Here is a 20510-nt window from a genome sequence, read left to right as displayed (position 1 = left end):
CTTGATTTACAGGCACATTGAGTGCTTGACAGGCATCAACACATTGCCTGGTTGGCTGGGCAACCTTGAACTGCACAAGGGACGAGCTTGCTGGCAGAGAGCAAGCGGCGACGCGAGAGAAGGGGCGGTAGGCTTTGATGGGCCACCACTCGAATCCGGGTACCACACCGATGCCCCCCTGGAGGATTTCGACGAATTGGGTTGTGATTTCGGAGACAAACGACGAAGGCTTCTCGGCCACGCACGCCACCGTATGGAGGTTTGGGCGCAAATGTAAACTCCGCTCGGTGGTTTTACGCCGTCTAACACCCAACTCGTTTGCTGCAAGCGCACGAGCGGTGACTTCCTGCCTCGCTTCTTTATTACGCCTTGTGGCCACAAGTGCCTTGCTTTGCTCACAATGCCTACGACTGCTGTGATGCTGTAGATGGTTCGCTACCTGCTGTGCGCTGCTTTGCAGCACCTGTGCCTTGCTCACACTGGCCAGAAAGTTCCTCTGCTCGTGCCAAGCTCAAGGCTCCATAGCCGAGCTTCTTCTTCGCGCTGAAGATGACTCCGCACACCCGCACACACATGGACACAACCGTGGCTCTGATACCAGTTGAATGGGAGAATTAGGGTTAGGTTTTCATGTGGGAGACATACACAGAGAGAAGAAGGGAGAGAGAAAGAGAGACATATGTGGGGATAAGTCAACTCAAGAGAATTGAGTGTGTGACTCCCCTGTCACACATGTATATTGCACTAGTACACATAGTGCACTTAGTACATTAAAAGTACTAAGTGTACTATGTACTATAAACAAATGGGCTAGTACACACTATAAGGGTGGGCATAATGCCTTTACCCCAACAAAGCCGTTGCCTCCGTGCCTTGGCCTGATCAATCAGGCACCTCAATGTAAAAATGTGGTCGATGGTCGAGAAGGCTCGACGGAAGCCTGCCTAGCCTGCTGCTCTCAATCCCCCAACCTCTGCATGAGTGCTCAGCTCTGCCTCCAAAACTGCCCCGTATAGTTTGGCCAATATATGGCCAATCATGATGGTCCTGTAGTACCCGGGGTCTAGTACATCTCCCGCTTTATGGATCGGCACAATAGTGTGCATCGTCCACTCAGCTGGAAACCCCTCTGACAGAGCTCTGTTAAAGAGATGAGCAAGAAATGGTGCCAATGTATCAATAGCATAGATGAGATGCTCTCCCTGTAATCCTGTATGATTCGCCCGTCCATGTTGGAGTCGGCATATGGCCCTCCTAACCATAGGTGGGGTGAAGAAGGTGGAGACTGTGGAGCATGGCTCTGTGGGCTGTGGTATAGGGGGCTGTGCAGGCACATCATAAAGTCTCTCTGCATATGTCTGCCAGGTCTGAGGATCGGCAATAGGTGTGGGAGGACGGGGCTCTCTGAGTCTCCTCCAAGCAGCAGCAGCATCTCTGCTCATGAGCATGTGATATGTGTCCCAGTACTGAGCCTCCTCATAAGCTCACCGCTTACGGCGGGTGAGAGTATGCATCCTCCTGCCTGCCTGCCTCTGGGTGATCTCCCCGCGAGCCCTCTGCACTCGGAGACAGCGGTAAAGGTTTCTGCACTCGTCATCATACCATCGGTTCTGGGGCATGCTCCCAGATGTAGGTGGTCGTCCTGTCTGTATGTGGTATGGGAAACTCCTCGCGGCTGCGGAGTGCAGTACATGTGAGAGCTGGGAGGTGAGCATGGCCATGGGTACCGATGGATCTAAGGCAAATAGCTGATCATGAACATGATAGTCGTACACCTCGACTAGGTCCTGAGTGAAGTGAAAGATAGTGCGTGGTGGCTGTATGATAGGTGGGTGGGTCTCCAGTAAGCTCCTGAAAGTGAGGGATAGGTATGTATGATCCGCCCCAATGGGGCATGGTGGTACGGTGAAGTGAGACACCATATCTGCTGCCTCCCGGGATCCCATCACATAATCCACTGTACTACTGCCGCCTCCCACTGGAAAGCAAGTCAACCCACTTGAATCTGGCCACTGAGTCATCCCGTTATAAATAACGAGATGGTGTCGGGCCCCAAGCTCCAGCAAATGTTGCCCATATCCAGTGCTGTCAGCTCCTCCATCAACGGGGATCCGAGTGGTCCCTGTATCCTCTGTGGCTAGCGGCTCTAGTCTCAAGGGATCCTCAAAGTCATAGATCTCGCACTGTCTGCTCTGAGTCCGTGCATTGAAGTCCCCCATCAAGAAGACTTCTCCCAGTGTCGAATAGTGTAAGATCTCCTCAGATAAGACAGAGTATGGAGACTCACTAGCCTCTCCTCCACCCGGCTCCTCGGTGGTGGCAAACCGCGACCCCTTCGGAGGAAAGTAGCAAAGGGCGATATAAATCCATCTAGTCTCCGAGAGGCGTAAGCTAATCCACATGTATCTCGCCTCCGAGTCTCGTGCTACGACTCGAACATGCTCATGTAACCCATGTCTGAAAAGCACTGCAATACCTCCTGAACCTCGGGAGGTGGCCTGTCTCATCCCCTGTCGGTGAGCTGACTCCCACTGATAACCCTCAACCCGTGGTAAGCCCCTCTCCGGGCTCTCATGTGTCTCTGTCATCAAGATGATATCCCGGCCCTCCATCACCTCCTCAAGTCTCCCTGGATGTGTCCATAGGACTCCATTACAATTCCAGATTGCTATGTGTATCTCTTTGTCTTCGTGTTGTTTCCTCCGTGTCTCATAGGCCAGATGGCGCTATTCGACCCTCTTCCCATCAATGTAGATGTGACCATCCCTATAATGTGCCTTCTTCCCTTCTTTGCGTGCCGCCTTGATCTTCGGCATGCATAATCTTCTGTGCTCCAGTTGCATCCATGTGAGGTCATCATCGAAGTAGATGGGGACCCCTGGCAAGCTCCTCAAGATAGCCCGTCTTCTCATAAAGCTCATCCTACTCTCCTCATCCGGGAACTGTAGCACTAAGGCCTTGCCTTTGGTGGAGTCCTTTGGGGTTGTCCTCCATACTCTAGTGAATGGGAGCGGCTCATCCTCCTTTAGTCCTAGCTTGGTACATAGGTTCCGCCAGTCGATCTCGGGCGTGGAGGTAGTGCTCTCTGGTATCCCTGTGACTCGGATGTTGAGGCGCCGGATACGTCGCATCTTCTCTTCATCAAGAGTAGACTGCATCATGTGTACATCTTCTTGTACCTCCTTCTTGATGTTCTTCTTCATCACTTCTACATCTTCTTGCACCTCCTTTTTGATGTTCTTCTTCATCACTTCTACCCATCCTTCGCGGGCCGCCTCCATTTTTCCCTCGATTGTGTGGGTGAGGGTTTTGGTGATCTCTTCTTTGATTGCCAGAGAGACGAGACAAGAGACACCACATACGCTCCACAAGAATGAATCATATTAGTCACAAGTCACATATATATAGGCAAGACCTAGAGTGAGTTAGGGCTAGCTATATATAGCTCCAACACCCCCACTCAAATAAAGGTCTCCAAAACCCTTAGAAGCACAAGGGAAAAACCCGAGCTCCTACATATAAATGTACAATGCCACCTTAAAGTCCATGTGCAATGTGCTTCTATATACAAAGTACAAAGAATAAATGTGCATGATGTGAAGTAATGTGTGAAGTGTCCTAAAGTTTATAGGCTATGTACAAGTCTAGACAAAATTGACATGACGTGAGATGTGCTAATCTCCAAAAAGAGAGGCCGCCGCAACTCCAAGTTCTGATCGCAAAAGTGTAAACCGAGCTTCATGGAGTCCTTTGGTGAGAATGTCTGCAATCATTTGATCAACTGGACAATGTTCTACCATTATTGCTCCTTTCCTTACTTCATGTCGAACATAGTGATAATGAACTGCAATATGCCTGGACATGCTATGTTGCACGTAGTCCTTGGCTAGACTAATAGCACTTTGGTTGTCACATCTAAGAGGAGTGCTTGAGGAAGGAGAATGACCAATATCAGCAAGCCATTGTTGAAGCCAAACCAATTCACGAGCTGCTAAAGATGCAGCTACATATTCAAACTCTATAGTAAAAACTGCAATACAGCGTTATTTCTTGCTAGCCCAAGATACCAAACAGCCATTGATAAAGAAGCAATTACCACTGGTGGATCGCATGGACAAGTTAGAGCTTGCCCAATCAGCATCTGAATAACCCAAAAGATTAAGAGAAGTTGATGAAGATATGTCTTCTTGACGGCGATATACAAGTCCGAAATTTGCAGTGCCCTTCAAGTACTTCAAAACACGTTTAGCTTGAGACCAATGTCTTGTAGATGGAGAGGACAAGTATTGTCCTAACAGATTTGCTGCAAACAGAATATCAGGACGAGTGCTCATGTCCACAAATTGAAGACAACCAACAAGATTAGCATAGGGTTAATTTAAAGCTAACGATTCAGCCTCAATATTTGCAGAAGAACTCCTAGTAGAGCTTGCAAGACAAGGAGTGTTTACCGAATGTACAGTAGCCAATCCAAACTTTTGAACAATATCTTGGATAAACTTTGTTTGACGAAGAAGCAAACTACCATTGTGACGATACCTTTGAACTTGATTACCAAGGCATGAATGGATGTCGCCAAGATCCACCATATCAAAGGCTGAGGATAAAACCTTTTTTACTTGTTGCATGAAAGATAGATTATTAGACACAAGTATAGTGTCATCAACATAAAGGACCAATATCACAAAATGGTTATCCACATTGCGCTTAATATAAAGATTTGGATCAGAGAAGCAAGAAACAGACCCCTGAGATGTGAGAAATTGATCAATCTTGATGTACCATGATCGTGAAGCTTGTTTTAGTCCATACAAAGCACGGTGGAGTTGGCATACAAGATGTTCCTTTCCGGGAATTGTAAATCTTCAGCTTGCTCCATATATATTTCCTCCTTTAAGTCTCCATTAAGAAAAGCCGTCTTAACATCCATTTGATGTATTTCCAAATCAAACTGAGTTACAAAAGCTAGTAGTACTCGAATGCTTGTACTACGAACTACGGGTGAAAAAGTGTCATGATAGTCAATCCCTGCGATTTGTGAGTATCCCTTTGCAACTAAACGAGCTTTGAATTTATCAAAGGATCCATCTGCCTTTGTTTTAGTCTTGTAAACCCACTTACATTTGATAGGAGTACGATCAGAAGGTAGACTAGTAAGAACCCATGAAACTTTCGAGATCAAAGACTCATATTTAGCTTCCATGGCTTTCTTCCATTGTTCCTTTTGTGGAGAGGACATAGCTTCTGCATAAGTTGAAGGATCTTCACAAACAGCCAATACGTGATTAAAGGTTTCAAGATCATCATCATATACATGATTTGCACTGTGCTCAAGTTCAATAGGAAGATCAACATAGATATCAAGATCTGTAGCAGTCTCCTTTGAAACCGTAGGATGAACATCAATAGACTTGTCTCCAATATCCATCAAAAGAGTGTTGTCATCATGCAAATCATTGTCCAAAAGTAGAAAAGAAAAAGAAGTGAGTAACGTTTTTGTATCATCAGCATCATCTGTGGACCACGAACCTCCCATCAATTGCTCATTGAATATAGCATCTCAACTAACAATTGCCTTTTGAGAACTTGGATCGTAAAACTGATAACCCTTTGAGTTGTCAGAATAACCAATAAAAATAACCTTCAAACCTGAAGGTTCTAGCTTGTATCGTGTCTTTTGTGGGACATGAATATAAGCAATACACCCAAAGACTTTGAAATGTGCAACAGGAGGAGTTTGGCCTGTCCAAGCTATGATTGGAATCTTACCAGAAGGTGCAATAGTTGGAAGATGATTTTGAGCAAAAACGGCTGTCAATACTGCTTCTGCCCAAAAAGAGCGAGATAATCCAAAATGAATAAGCATGCATCTGATTGCATTCAAAATTGTACGATTCTTTCGCTCTGCAACTCCATTCTGTTGGAGAGAATATGGAATGGTATACTCATGGTGAATGCCGTGGTTGATGCAATGATCATGAAATAAGTTGGAAATATATTCACCACCATTATCACTTCAAAGAATTTTGACTCTTCGACCAGTGTGATTCTCCACAGATATTTGGTACCTCTTAAATGTGTCCAATGCTTCTTCTCGGAGATTTCCTCAAAAGCGTTGTTCTTATTGTGACAAAACTGGTCACTTGGTATCTGAATGTTGGGCACGAGAGCACGATGAAGAACACGGTATTACAAATAAGCAACCTCGTTTATCAAGGGGTTCTTCCTCTTCTGCAACCTGTGAATATTGTGGGAGCATAAGGCATTCATCTAGTCGATGCTTCAAGAGGCGTTATGGTGAAGCTCGAAATCAAGCTTATGCTACTCAACAAAATCCTCATGATGAAGACAATGTTCATCAAGAGGCTAATTTGGTTCATTATAATGTCTCTCCAGAAAAGGTACTACATGTTCGTGATGGTTCTCTCTTTATTGTTAATTCTGGTGCTACTGGCAACATGACATATCAATTGCAATGGTTACACAATTATCATCCAATTCCTATCAAGAAAGTGGTTTATCTTGCTGATAATACAACTTGCCAAGTAATGGGTATTGACGACTTGTATTTGGGAACTTCTTCCTCAACCAAAATACTGCGAGGAGTTTTATATGTTCCTGATTTACAAAGAAACTTACTTTCTATTGCGCGGCTTGTGGATCTTGGTCTATTTGTTGGATTTGATAATACAAAGTGTCGCATCGAAAATTATGGCACCACTATTGCGGTTGCTCCTCGACATGGTAATCTCTTTGAACTTTCATTGAACGAGGATGTTGCAAATGTTGTTACAGCTCTAGGAGATCTGGATTGTAAGCTATGGCATCATCGGTTTGCTCACTCAAATTTCTCAAAGCTTCTTGATATTCATCGTCATGATCTTGTGAGAGGTATGGACCTCAAATCTCACCCGCATATGGGGATATATGAACATTGTGCTCTAGGCAAACATCATCGTAAGCCATTTCCAATGTCTACAAATATTCATTCAAATAATCTTTTGGATCTCATTCATACTAGTATTTGTGGACCCTTTCCTCCATCCAAGTCTTGCTACCGTTACTTCATTACTTTTATTGATGACTATTCACAGTATACAAATGTCTTTTTACTACGACATAAATCAGAAGCATTGGACACATTTAAGAGGTACCAAATATCTGTGGAGAATCACACTGGTCGAAGAGTCGAAATTCTTCGAAGTGATAATGGTGGTGAATATATTTCCAACTTATTTTATGATCATTGTATCAACCACGGCATCCACCATGAGTATACCATTCCATATTCTCTCCAACAGAATGGAGTTGCAGAGCGAAAGAATCGTACAATTTTGAATGCAATCAAATGCATGCTTATTCATTCTGGATTATCTCACTCTTTTTGAACAGAAGCAGTATTGACAGTCATTTTTGTTCAAAATCATCTTCCAACTACTGCACCTTCTGGTAAGATTCCAATCACAGCTTGGACAGGCCAAACTCCTTCTGTTGCACATTTCAAAGTCTTTGGGTGTATTGCTTATATTCATGTCCCAAAAGAGACACGACACAAGCTAGAACCTTCAGGTTTGAAGGTTATTTTTATTGGTTATTCTGACAACTCAAAGGGTTACAAGTTTTACGATCCAAGTTCTTAAAAGGTAATTGTTAGTCGAGATGCTATATTCAATGAGCAATTGATGGGAGATTCGTGGTCCACAGATGATGCTGATGATACAAAAACATTACTCACTTCTTTTCCTTTTCTACTTTTGGACAATGATTTGCATGATGACAACACTCTTTTGATGGATATTGGAGACAAGTCTATTGATGTTCATCCTACGGTTTCAAAGGAGACTGCTACAGATCTTGATATCTATGTTGATCTTCCTATTGAACTTGAGCACGGTACAAATCATGTATATGATGATGATCTTGAAACCTTTAATCACGTATTGGCTGTTTGTGAAGATTCTTCAACTTATGCAGAAGCTATGTCCTCTCCACAAAAAGAACAATGGAAGGAAGCCATGGAAGCTGAATATGAGTCTTTGATCTCGAAAGGTACATGGGTTCTTACCAATCTACCTTCTGATCGTACTCCTATCAAATGTAAGTGGGTTTACAAGACTAAAACAAAGGCAGACGGATCCTTTGATAAATTCAAAGCTCGTTTAGTTGTAAAGGGAATACTCACAAATTGCAAGGATTGACTATCATGACACTTTTTCACCCGTAGTTCGTAGTACAAGCATTCGAGTACTACTAGCTTTTGCAGGTTTGATTTGGAAATACATCAAATGGATGTTAAGACGGCTTTTCTTAATGGAGACTTAAAGGAGGAAATATATATAGAGCCAGCTGAAGGATTTACAATTCCTGGAAAGGAACATCTTGTATGCCAACTCCACCGTGCTTTGTATGGACTAAAACAAGCTTCACGATCATGATACATCAAGATTGATCAATTTCTCACATCTCAGGGGTTTATTTCTTGCTTCTCTAATCCAAATCTTTATATCAAGCGCAATGTGGATAACCATTTTGTGATATTGGCCCTTTATGTTGATGACACTATACTTGTGTCTAATAACTATCTTTCATGCAACAAGTAAAAAAGATTTTATCCTCAACCTTTGATATGGTGGATCTTGGCGACATCCATTCATGCCTTGGTATTCAAGTTCAAAGGTATCGTTACAATGGTAGTTTGCTTCTTCGTCAAACAAAGTTTATCCAAAATATTGTTCAAAAGTTTGAATTGGCTACTGCACATTCGGCAAACACTCCTTGTCTTGCAAGCTCTACTAGAAGTACTTCTGCAAATATTGAGGCTGAATCGTTAGCTTTAAATCAACCCTATGCTAATCTTGTTGGTTATCTTCAATTTGTGGACATGAGCACTCGTCCTGATATTCTGTTTGCAGCAAATCTGTTAGGACAATACTTGTCCTCTCCATCTACAAGACATTGGTCTCAAGCTAAACGTGTTTTGAAGTACTTGAAGGGCACTGCAGATTTCGGACTTGTATATCCCCGTCAAGAAGACATATCTTCATCAACTTCTCTTAATCTTTTGGGTTATTCAAATGCTGATTGGGCAAGCTCTAACTTGTCCATGCCATCCACCAGTGGTAATTGCTTCTTTATCAAAACTTGGGCTAGCAAGAAACAACGTTGTATTGCAGTTTCTACTACAGAGTCTGAAAATGTAGCTGCACGGAAGCCTTGTTGTACTGATCCAAAGCCTAAACATGATTAAGAACATTGATGCTAATAAATGAGATAAGACAGAGGAGAGAGAAGAAGATAGAGATTAGGTGTCGAGTTTTCTTGTATTACTATGGTACAAAAAGGTAACTTGATGCTTGTACATGATGTAGGCCTATGGTCAATACCATAGGGGTGACCTAGGCGCCTTCTACATATGCTCTACTGAGGCTATGAATGAATAATAATTTATGAACTGAATGACTGAATCCATGAAATGATTTATGTCTTGATGCTTATATAATTCACTGAGGTGCTGGTCGGCCAGTGGCTCTAGACAAATATTCACAAAAATCTTCATTAAATGATGTGCTTCAAATGGATGCTGGCCTTCAACCCATGCTACCACGTGCTTGGGCCCTGGAGATGGCTGTCGACTGCTACCCAAAGACATGCTATGGCTGCCGAGTGGTATCCCATAGCCTCTAGAACTATAAATGATGGAGATGGTGATAATGATGACAATGTTGTTGATCCTATGCTGTAGACCACGATGATGAAGATGATGACATAGATTCTGATGCTACTAATGATGACACTATATGCTTATCTCTCAGAGAACAAAACTTGATGCAAAGGCCAGTAAATGCAATTTTTGTGGATTATAGTTCAGATAGTAAAGGCTATAGACTTTATGTGCTTGGTACAGGTAAAACCATCGCATCATGGGATGTAATCTTTGATGAATTTGCATCTCAGCCTATGCTTTTATGTCAAGAACAGCCGACTATTGGGCCCATGGATGTGTTTGATTCTTTTTGTCACAGGTGCCAATGATTTACAGCCTGATTTGGCTCATAATCAGCCCTCAATACTTGCTGTTTTCAACCTGCAAATCAGCCCCATATTAACCCTGGTGTGCCACATGTTGACCAGGATGTCGTGGAAGATGCATTGGGTAAAGAAATGGCAAAAAATCATGTTTCAAAGCATTTGCCTCGCTGGGTGCTCGAGACTGTGTGAGAGAGCAAACAGTCTCGGTTCATGCCAAGTAGCGCACTCGTTCTGCTTCTCGCCATGCATCAGCTCAGTTTATTGATCATGCCCTTGTTGCTACCGCATATAATGAGGAGCCCATTTCTCATGTTGATGCATTGGCTAATGACAATTGGGTAGCAGCCATGTGTTCAAAGTTAGATTCTATTGAAAAGAATCATTACTTGAGAGTTGTGTGACTTGCTTGCACGCAAATGTGCTGTAGGCACGAAGTGGGTTTTCAAATTGAAGCGTAACCCTAATGGCACTCTGGATCGCCATAAGGCCCGCTTGGTTGCCAAAGGTTATGCCGAGCAAAAGGGCATTGATTATGAGGAAACTTTTGAAGGAGATAGCACAAGCGGAAGCATAAACAGTAAACATACGAGAGAGTGCAAAGGAGATTGAGAGAGTTGGACAAGATCACCTTTTATAACAGCAGTAAAGCTTTACAATGGCAATGGCCAACAACTGAGTGTTGAAGTATATGCAAGGGAAGTGGATGAATGAGTGAATAATGGGGAACTCCTTATATAGTGGAGTAGAGACCTAGTTGATTGCCTCTAGGGTTGGCCGACTGGCCCTAGACAAATAAATAGGAGAAAATCCAATAAAATCCTAGATAAATAGTAAAGCCCCAAAACACTAAGATGCACAATTCTAACACCCCCTTTGCAGCTCATAGTGTGCAAGAGTCGGAAGAAGATAAGTCAATGAAGATGCAACCATGGACCCTCCAGCACCGCGAATACTGAAATCACCTCGGAGAGAGCACCTGCGTTTCTTCGAAAACAAGATGCCACCACAAATAGCAAGGAACTTTGCTTGGCCATGAATTCCTACACAAGTGTGCAGTGAACTCCAAAAATAGATGATGAGCTGCTGGACACACCATGCCCATAATCCCCAACAGTGGACGGAACACATCACATCCCAAAAGCCTCGAACAATGAACTTGGAACAGATCCAGTTCATAATCTTTGCTGTACCAAAGATAACCATGTCCTACCAGATGTCTAATGCTTGGAACTCCGAATCACGGTCCCCATGCACCAGTAGGTGGAGTTGTACTCAACCCCCTCTCCCGCCCACAAGCCTCTTCTGGCTGGAAGCACATGGGGGGAAACCGCATGTGTACTAGTAGAGAAGCACACCATCTGGGGTCTCCTGAGCCGGAAGCGCCCTGGGAGCCCTAGAAGTGGTACTAGAATCTGTATCACTATCGTGTGTCGTGTCTTTGCCTTTTCTCTGAGATGAAGCCTTGCCATTGGTCTTGTCCTTCTTCTTGGGCAAACAATCTTTGGACAAATGGCCTCTTTTTCCACAAGAAAAGCAATGACTTCGACCTTTCTTATGAACTGAGGAAAAAGCCTGGTCAGAACTATAGACTAACACCTTCAATTTACCCTGTGAGATGAGAACGGACTCCTCCTCCAAAAGTAGGGAGCTAAGATCATAAAAATCCAACTGAGTGGATGTGACCTGGCACCGCAAAGATCGAGAAATCGCGTCATAGTCCAGAGAAAGCTTGGTGAGGATAAGAGCAGCCAGCAGAGAAGAGGACAAAGCAGCACCCATAGCCAGTAACTGGTCATGGATAACCTTGGCCTTCATGAGAAAAGACTCCATGGAATTGTTTTCAAGAAATAACAAGCCATAGAGCTGCCCCTGCAAGGTAACTACCCTCATCGATGAATCTCGAGCAAAGAGATCCTCCAATTTTGACCAAACTTGATGAGCACTGGTGAGAGTTTGCACTGCCGGTGCGACCTCCTTGATGATGGTACGCACAAAGCACAGAATGCACCTTCGAGTCCCGATTCTCCCAGTCTTGTAATTTCACAACAAATTCATCCTCTTGATCCTGAGTCCACCGCCTAGCGTTTTAAGGACGCTCGGCTTCCTTTCAGTGCCCTGAACAATGTCCCACAAACCCTTGTGGATGAACCAGACCCACATCTGAAGCTTCCAATGAGCGTAGTTCGGTCCTTTCAACTTGTCATCCTTGTTCGTACAGGGAAGAGCCATATCCACAACAACAAAGAACAAATCTCAACTCTCAAACACTTCTCTCAAGTGCTTTCCAACGAAGCGAGGCACCAGGAACAATCAGCCCCCTCTCAAACCGTAGAGAGAAAGAGGCGGGACAACAGCAAAACAGTCCAAGATCCACCGGGACCCTCCTACCGGAAGGGAAGGGACTCGTGGAGGAAGAAGACAGTGTAGAGCCACTTGTTTAGCAGCACCACGAGCAAGAAATGCACCACCAACAGATGCTGAAGAAGAAAACACAGCCAAAAACACTTCAAAAACTGCCTCTGAAGAGACAGCCTATAGGGCTGGCCGACAGGAACCAGAAGAGAGCTGGACCAAAAACGCAACAAGGTACTACTGTATGGGACTAAACTGTAGCCGAAGAAGTGATGGAAGCAAAACGCACAGCAAAGTGGGCAGATTTGCAAAGTTTGGAGCAGCCTAGACCTAAGCATATGATACCATGAAGGAGATAGCACAAGCAGAAGCATAAACAGTAAACACATGAGAGAGTGCAAAGGAGATTGAGAGAGTTGGACAAGATCACTCTTATAATAGCAGTAAAGCTTTACAATGGCAATGGCCAGCAACTGAGTGTTGAACTATGTGCAAGGGAAGTGGATGAATGAGTGAATAATGTGGAACTCCTTATATAGTGGAGTAGAGACCTGGCCGACTGCCTCTAGGGCTGGCCGACTGGCCTTGGACAAATAAATAGGAGAAAATCCAATAAAATCCCAGATAAATAGTAAAGCCCCAAAACACTGAGATGCACAATTTTAACAACTTTTGCACCCACGTCTCGTATGACTCCCATTCGTATTGTCACTGCTATAGCTGCAGGTAAGGGTTGGAATATACATCAGCTGGATGTTCAAACCGCCTTTCTGAATGGCGCCTTACAGGAGGAGGTGTGTGTTAGACAGCCTCCTGGCTTTGTTCAGAAAGTTGCAAAACATAAAGTATGCCGGTTACATAAAGCACTTTATGGCCTTAAGCACATGCACGTGCTTGGTGCCAGAAAATACATGCATACTCGACTACAAAAAAGTTCCGTAACAGTCGAACTGAAAGTACACTCTATGTCCACCGCGACAGGGACAAAGTGTTGATCCTTATTCTTTATGTAGACGACATGCTCATGACTGGTCTTGATGAGGATGAAATTTCAACTTTCAAAGCTGAATTGCAGCATGATTTTGAGGTCACAAATCTGGGTTTATTGCGTTATTATTTGGGCATACAGTTCATACTTGTTGAGGGGGACATTATGCCATCTCAGCAAAGAAAGATACATACAGCAACTTCTTGAGCACTTTCAAATGACAGATTGTAAGCCTGTTTCCACTCCTATGGAACCGGGCCTAAAACTATCCCTTGCAAACGCTGGTGAGCCTTTTGATGCCTCTACCTATCAACATGCAGTTGGATGCTTAATCTTTTTATACACTACTAGATTGGACATTCAGTTTGTTGTTTCACAGTTGAGCAAGTCCATGCATAGTCCCGGCACTACGCACTGGCAGGCATGCAAGCGTGTTTTTCGCTACCTTAACGGCACGATGTACTTGGCCTTGTTCTATGGCAATGACTCTTCACTATGCTTGATTGCGTATACATGTAGTGACCGGGTTGGATGCTATGACACAAGGGTGTCTACAAGTGGACACTGTTTTCTTCTTGGTGGCTCATGCATTTCATGGCTCAACAAGAAGCAGCCTACAGTGGCCACTTCTAGCTGTGAAGCTGAGTACAAGGCAGCTTTTTCAGCTACTATGGAGTCACGAGTGTGTATGGCTCTGATGTCTATTGACCGATCTTGGTATTAGACAACCGTCTTCTATCACCCTCTACATTGACAATCAGAGTGCTTTGGCAATTGCATGGAATCCAGTTTTTCATGCGCGTACAAAGCACACAGAGATACATTATCATTATGTCAAGGAGAAGCTCCATGCTGGAGAGATTAACTTGACCTACGTGCCTACACAGGCCAATGTGGCAGACGGCTTTACAAAGTCTCTTTTGAGAGAGAAGTTTGAAGATTTTTGCAAAGCTTTAAACTTATTGCCTCTTCCAAGATAGTCTGCTACACCCTGTACACGTTCACATCATTCACTTCTTGGGGGGTTTGTCAGCCGTTGGCTCTCGGAAGTTCTGGTGTGAACACACACTTACACGGGCACTTTTTACAAAGTGTTGGCTTGGATTTTTTCCCCGTGTGAACACACCCTTGGTGCATTGGGACAGAGGGGAAGCATGTTATATACCTGGACACTAATCTACGAATTAGGGACTTAATCCAATGGGATTAGGGAGTCCCGAGATTAGGCATTAAAAAGCAGATACTTGGCTAGGATTCTTGGATTGAAAAAACAGGCTTAATGATTGTTTATAGTAAGTTAGCTATTTATGGCGCATTTATCACTATATAAGGAGAGGTTGGGTTATTATAAGACATACTTGTGCGGATGCACCAATAAGGGTCTAACTTCGACCAAGAGAGTAGACATGCTCATGCCATGCAAATGGCGAGTACGCAGGTTGGTATGTCAAAGGCCTTCAGGCTGATATGGGACGCCAGAGTTAGACACGGAGATTGGTGGATGCTGGTCGCAATTGGGAGGTGAGCTAGCCTGCTACCTCATGATTTGGTTTAGAACTAACTTGTTTTCAACTGTGTTTAGGGCAGATTTTGGGAAGGACGTCACATCCACTCATTACTACCATTAAGGTTGATGTTCATGCTCCAACAAAAACTGACCAAGGAAATGAGGTACCACCCACAGCCGACCTTATCTTAGCCTGGAAACAAAGTGATGTGAATACCTATCATGACCAGCATAGATGATGTGTTTTTCATGGTTCAGCATGAAGTAATAACTGATTCTGCTAAGTGATTAATCCTGAACAATGACCCGATGCATTTTGCTACACTGGCAGAACCCTGGAAGAATCTAGTGTCCCATGATAGACAATTCCAAACTAGAGATTATGAAAGTGCGTAACCACCACAAAGAAAACATAGAAGATAAAATTTTGATGGTAATAAAAGATTTTCAGCGATAAGAGTGAGATTAGGGAAATCAATCATGCTGACAGTGCTGTTACCTCCCCGTGGGACGGCTCTAGCATGCCACCTATTAGTAAGCAACCCAACAAAATCTTCTTGTTTTGTTTGTAAAAACAAGAACAGTGTGGAATGGATTTAGGATATCCCCAATGTGACATATGCTAAGGCCTTTTGGCTACTTCAAAGTGCTATGTGCCATTATGAAACAAGACTTGATGAGAGCATATGTCAAACAACATAATCCACTGTACCTTGTAGTTCTTTTTCTGTACATTGAACCCCAAGGGCTTGGCTGTTTCTTCAATCTTGGAGATGATTTCCTTGGCAGGATGCTTTGACGTAAATCTTGTCTCTCGTTTCACTAAACCCTGCAGCCACCGACATCAATTATAGTCTAATTCTAGAAGGAAAACTAAGGTCCGGTTCACAAGAAGAAGGTGCCCATCCTTTCTGGTCAGTGAGCTGGCACCAGGTTGGACAGAAAACGGAACCCTCATTCACAAGGATGTTGACTGCGGACATGCTTTAGCAAAACTGCATCAGGCCAATATCTAACAAATACAGCAGCTGGCAGGAATTGAACCCGCGTCAGAAGGCCACCAGCCGTCCTTTACATAAGGGCTACAATGATTCGTTATTAGTCTTTGCAAAGATATTTAATGTGTCCACATTTGTGAACAACCATGCAGACAGCCACCTGCCTGTTGCACGAGGCAGCAGCCATGGGTGGCAGATGCTTGTGAACTGGGCGTGTTTTTTTTGTTGTGTATTGGGGGGGGTTGAAAGTGTCTCAGAGAAAATGTACCTTCTTTTTCTCAAATAGGTTAGAAAGGTTGAGCCCTTGTGACATGGAGATCAATTCAAATGCATTCATCATCACAGGCTTCGTTTCTTTTTCCTCAGTGACCAAGTGTTCCTGCAGCAACAGATATGGTGAAGATAGTCATCTAGGCTTTCAATACAAGGGTGCAATACAAACGGGATTGTGAATTTTGTACAAAAATGAAGAGCTTTGAATGATAAAAAAGGAATGCAAAACCTACTGCCGAATCATTGAAGACGGCATCAACATCCTCTAGAGTAATGTCTTCCTCTTCATGAAATTTGGCGGGTGTGTACCCCTTTTTAAACCATTCATTCTCTAAAATCTCGGGTATGGTAATTCGCTGTGGAAAACCACAAGCTATGATAAGTTCAGATACGTAATCCTGCCATGAAAACTTTTACGGATCTAGAATACACAAGCGCGTAAGGACACACACAAACAGGTGGAGCACGGATGTTTTTTTCCTCTCTTTTGGTTTTTATTTTATTTTATTTTTTATTTTTTATTTTTTTTTGGGGGGGGGGGGTCCATCACCATGGGGGGGACATCACACACGTGCTCATGCATACAACTAGCCACAAGTAGCATCCCAAAAAAAAAAAGATTTGCGCTTACAGTTTCTGGGTTGGGATCCATTATTCTCAGTATCAACTTGCGTGCTCCAGATGAGAACCACGCAGGACATGTAAAATCAGCTTTGTGAATCTGTGCATGTACAACATCAGAAAACATTATTTATAACCAGCCATGCACACATGCATTCATATGGATACTGAAGTCAGCCAATCTAAGTCACAAGCTTAAGGTAGCACGTATATTAACACACCGATTCCACAACGCTTTCCAAGGGCGTCAAGGGAAGGAGTATATGTCAATGTTATATATCAATGAAAAGTTCAGGTAATTTCTCAAACTTTTTATTTTTGCAAGGAGGAACCTGTTCCTTTTCTCACCCCTTTGTGAACTGAGGGGGAAGGGCCAGAATCAAACCTACGTCCGGGGGGGGAGAAAGGTCTACGCCTTATCCACCCGGCTATTGTACCCACCCCCTGGTTATTTCTGAAACTAAACAAAAACCGAAGTCCTATCTTAACTCCATGAGAGTCTACTCACAAAGAAACTCATCAACTCCACCACGCACAGCACACTGTGCTATGACATCCCCAATCACGTCATCAAGAGCACGTACAGGTTCAAGCAGAGCAGTATATGTCAATGGTACCTTTTTATATAGAATCATAAGATTCTGTTCATCAAAGGGTAAGTAGCCCGCCATCAACACGTAAAGAATAACACCACATGACCACAAATCTGCAGTTGCACCGCTGTAACCTTTGTCATTTATAACCTGAAGGAAGAAACTGAATCAGGATTTCATCTTTTGATGCACTAAAGCCACTAAAAATTACTAGTTCTAACATCACCTCCGGAGCCACATAATTTGGAGTCCCACAGGTAGTGTGCAGGAGCCCATCTTCCTGTAGATAAAACAATGAAGCATCAGAAACATAAGCTTGGAAGATCTGTGTGTGTGCGCGTGCTTTTTTTGGGGCACAAGTAAAATAAAGGTCAAAAGTAAGAGCCATCAAAGTGTTACAAAAACGCTCGTGATCAGCACAGAAAATGAAGCACAAGCCAATATTGGCTTGAAAATGGCATCAAAACATGCAGAAAACCTCAATGAACAAAAATACTTTTCCTTTTTTTTTTGGCCAAAAGTAGCCTTGGTTGCTTAAAATATCCCCTTTTTGCCAAAAGTGGCCTTGCTTGCTTCAAATACCCCACTTTTAAGCTTTTTCCCCAAAACTTGCTGAGCTAGGCGCCCTGTTTTGTCCACATAGACCTGTCCACCCCTTTGTTAATAGGGTGTGAAAACACTATCTCCTCTCTTTAATGACGAAAATCCCATGGTACTTTTGCCCAGATGCCATCTTTCAGACTAAAAGCTTGCCGGTTAATGTTCCCACTTTCTTTTGTGGAAAGATCCTCGTTCACACCTTGGTTCCACCTAGTGTATAAAACACTGGTCGAGGCGGGTGAGGGAACCAAATGGTGACATTCGCTCTAGCTGAGCTGTGCACCACAGCATCTGCATCCCACATCCGAGTTGTCCACCTGTGCGCTGACTGCCAAGTCAACTCAATCCAGCTACTGCAGCATAGTCACCAGAGACGGGAAACCGGAAACGGGAACGGAAACGATGAACATGTCGAAACGTGAAACGCTTGTCAGTAGGAATCGGGACAACAGGAACCGGCTGGTGGAGTCGGCTAAGTATAAATTATTGGAATAGATAACGAACAACCATGAAAAACATAGAAAAATGTAAATAACGAATAACAATAGGAATTTGAGACCCCTTGATTTATAATCAATGAAATTACATCGGGATACAAGTTACAAAAGTCTCATAAGTGAGAGGCTAGCTCAAAAACCGGAATAAAAACCTTCCGGCTCGAAAAAGTCATGATCATCAAGCTCGTTGGAGCCACAATCTCCTGTTGCTGTAGTAGAAGAACTAGCAACCATGTCGGGTGGAGTAGAGGGATGCTCCATCCGCTCCAAATCCTCTTCGTCCTCCTCGGACCAATGCTTCCAAGCATCTCGAAACTCCAAGTGCTCAAGAAGACGTAGATTGGCACTCACATAAACCAAGTCATTGGCTTTTAGAGTGCCAAGACGGTTACGCTTCTTTGAAGTGACATGGCTGAATGAGCTCCATAGTTGCTCTAAGCAAGACGAACTAACAGCTTGGCTTAGAATCTTGATGGCAAGCCCTTGTAACTCTGGTGAATCTGCTCCATAATCTTCCCACCACACACATGGATCAGTGGTCATTCGATCCAGCAAAGCATTCGCTTTACCAAACCTCTTCTTGAGGGCCCTATAGTCAGCTAGTTGATTCCTGATGGTTCTTTGTAGAGTGGGATCCAGCACAAGTTTGTCGAGCATCTTGTCCCACCCAACTGACACCTCCCCATCTGCATACTGCTTCCTTGATTGGAAATACGGGTCGACCACAAGAGCTGCTGCATGCATAGGAGAATGGTACTCACTCCACCTGTCAGTGCATATGTTCCTCATCTCCGTATACAAGACTTTATTTGTCTCTATTTGCACCAGCTTCTCTATCATCCTGTCTATTGCTTCATAAATTCGACCAATGCATGGCTACGAAGCATATGTCAAAATTCTGAGTCTGCGATGTTTGTCTTGCAATCCTTCCCTGCTTTTGTGCGTGCTAGATGATGTTTCTAAAACTCATCACTCACCATGAGTTGCTTTAGAGCACTAGAGCTCTTCTGTATGGACTCCATCATCAAGAAGTTGTATCCAAAACGAGTGTTCGAATACTTTCGAAGATCTCTTTGCGACCTCTTCCTGAACTCAGCCAACAAGAAAGTGTGCCTGTAAATGAAGGACACAATCTGGTTGCCCTTCTCTATGGTATCTGCTACCCACTTTATGTGTCCTAGGTCTTTGAGCAGGTTGTTCAAACAATGGGCCATGCACACAGAGAAAGTGATATGTGGATATCGCTCCTCCAACAATCTACCAACTGCCCTGTTTGCTGGCTCCCCATCGGTCACAAGCTGTATCACCTTCTCTGGACCAACTACTTTCGGACCACTCTTTGAATAATGTCTCTGCACTCTTCCCTGTCATAGATGCGTCATGTGCACTGACGAAGTATGCTTGCCACCTAGAATAGGCAATGACTCCATGAATCGACCTAGACCGCGTGTCACTCCATCCATCTGTAATTAGAGTGATGCCGTTCCGCTCCCAAGAGGCCCTCACAACCTCCGTCGCTGCATGCACTGTGTCCTCCTTTGACAAGATAGTGGTCCTCAAGGCCTTAGAAGCAGGGGGAGTGTAGGTGGGTCCAAACTCTACAATTTTTCTCACCATATCCTTGAAATAGAAGCTCCGGGCTGCTTGGAAGGCCATGGCATCATGGTAGAAGAAACAACTAATTGCTACATCCACCTCCTCCTCCTTCTTAGGATCCCACCGACCTGGAAGAGTGCTCTGCCTCATTGAAGCTCCCTTTCCTCCCGCCTCTCACTAGTAATGGAGGTACAAAATGCTATGTCCTGCCCCGAGACATGAAGCAAATGCGATCGAATGCGAGATGCACTCCCGCTCTTACTTTGACTGCAGTATTTGCATTTCCAACGCTTAGTGTCGCCCGTTTTGTAAGCGTACTCCTCCACGACCTCATCCCACCAAGTCCACGAGGAGGATTTGGGCCTCCTCGAGCTAGACACGACGGTGCTCTTTGGAGCCATAATTGACGTTGCCAATATTACATAGTAGGTTTCAATAAGAAATGAAAAAAAACAT

The 20510-nt window shown here is 43.9% G+C and overlaps 2 protein-coding genes across 2 annotated transcripts in view; both read right to left on the bottom strand.

The window, feature by feature from the left end:
- The window catches only part of LOC147617833 (CBL-interacting protein kinase 23-like), a 51683-nt gene that overhangs the window by 15409 nt on the left and 15764 nt on the right, over positions 1 to 20510 (bottom strand). The window contains exons 6-11 of the mRNA XM_086776092.1: positions 17588 to 17641; positions 17386 to 17511; positions 16779 to 16868; positions 16381 to 16503; positions 16143 to 16253; positions 15589 to 15705 (exon numbers count right to left, since the gene is read on the bottom strand). Coding sequence (XP_086632218.1) covers positions 15589 to 15705; positions 16143 to 16253; positions 16381 to 16503; positions 16779 to 16868; positions 17386 to 17511; positions 17588 to 17641 — 621 coding nt within the window. The remainder of the gene's footprint in view (positions 1 to 15588; positions 15706 to 16142; positions 16254 to 16380; positions 16504 to 16778; positions 16869 to 17385; positions 17512 to 17587; positions 17642 to 20510) is intronic.
- Positions 18513 to 20204, bottom strand: LOC147617834 (uncharacterized). Its single transcript, XM_086775378.1, has 3 exons — positions 19968 to 20204; positions 19424 to 19822; positions 18513 to 19334 (listed from the first exon to the last, which is right to left on the bottom strand). The coding sequence occupies exons 1-3, from the start codon at positions 20202 to 20204 to the stop codon at positions 18591 to 18593; spliced, it is 1380 nt and encodes a 459-aa protein (XP_086631504.1). The 3' UTR covers positions 18513 to 18590.

The sequence above is a fragment of the Cibotium barometz genome, chromosome 36, assembly GCF_041138505.1.
Source record: "Cibotium barometz isolate CiBa-2024 chromosome 36, ASM4113850v1, whole genome shotgun sequence".
Classification (NCBI taxonomy): domain Eukaryota; kingdom Viridiplantae; phylum Streptophyta; class Polypodiopsida; order Cyatheales; family Cibotiaceae; genus Cibotium; species Cibotium barometz.
This window is presented reverse-complemented; position numbering and strand designations above follow the sequence as displayed.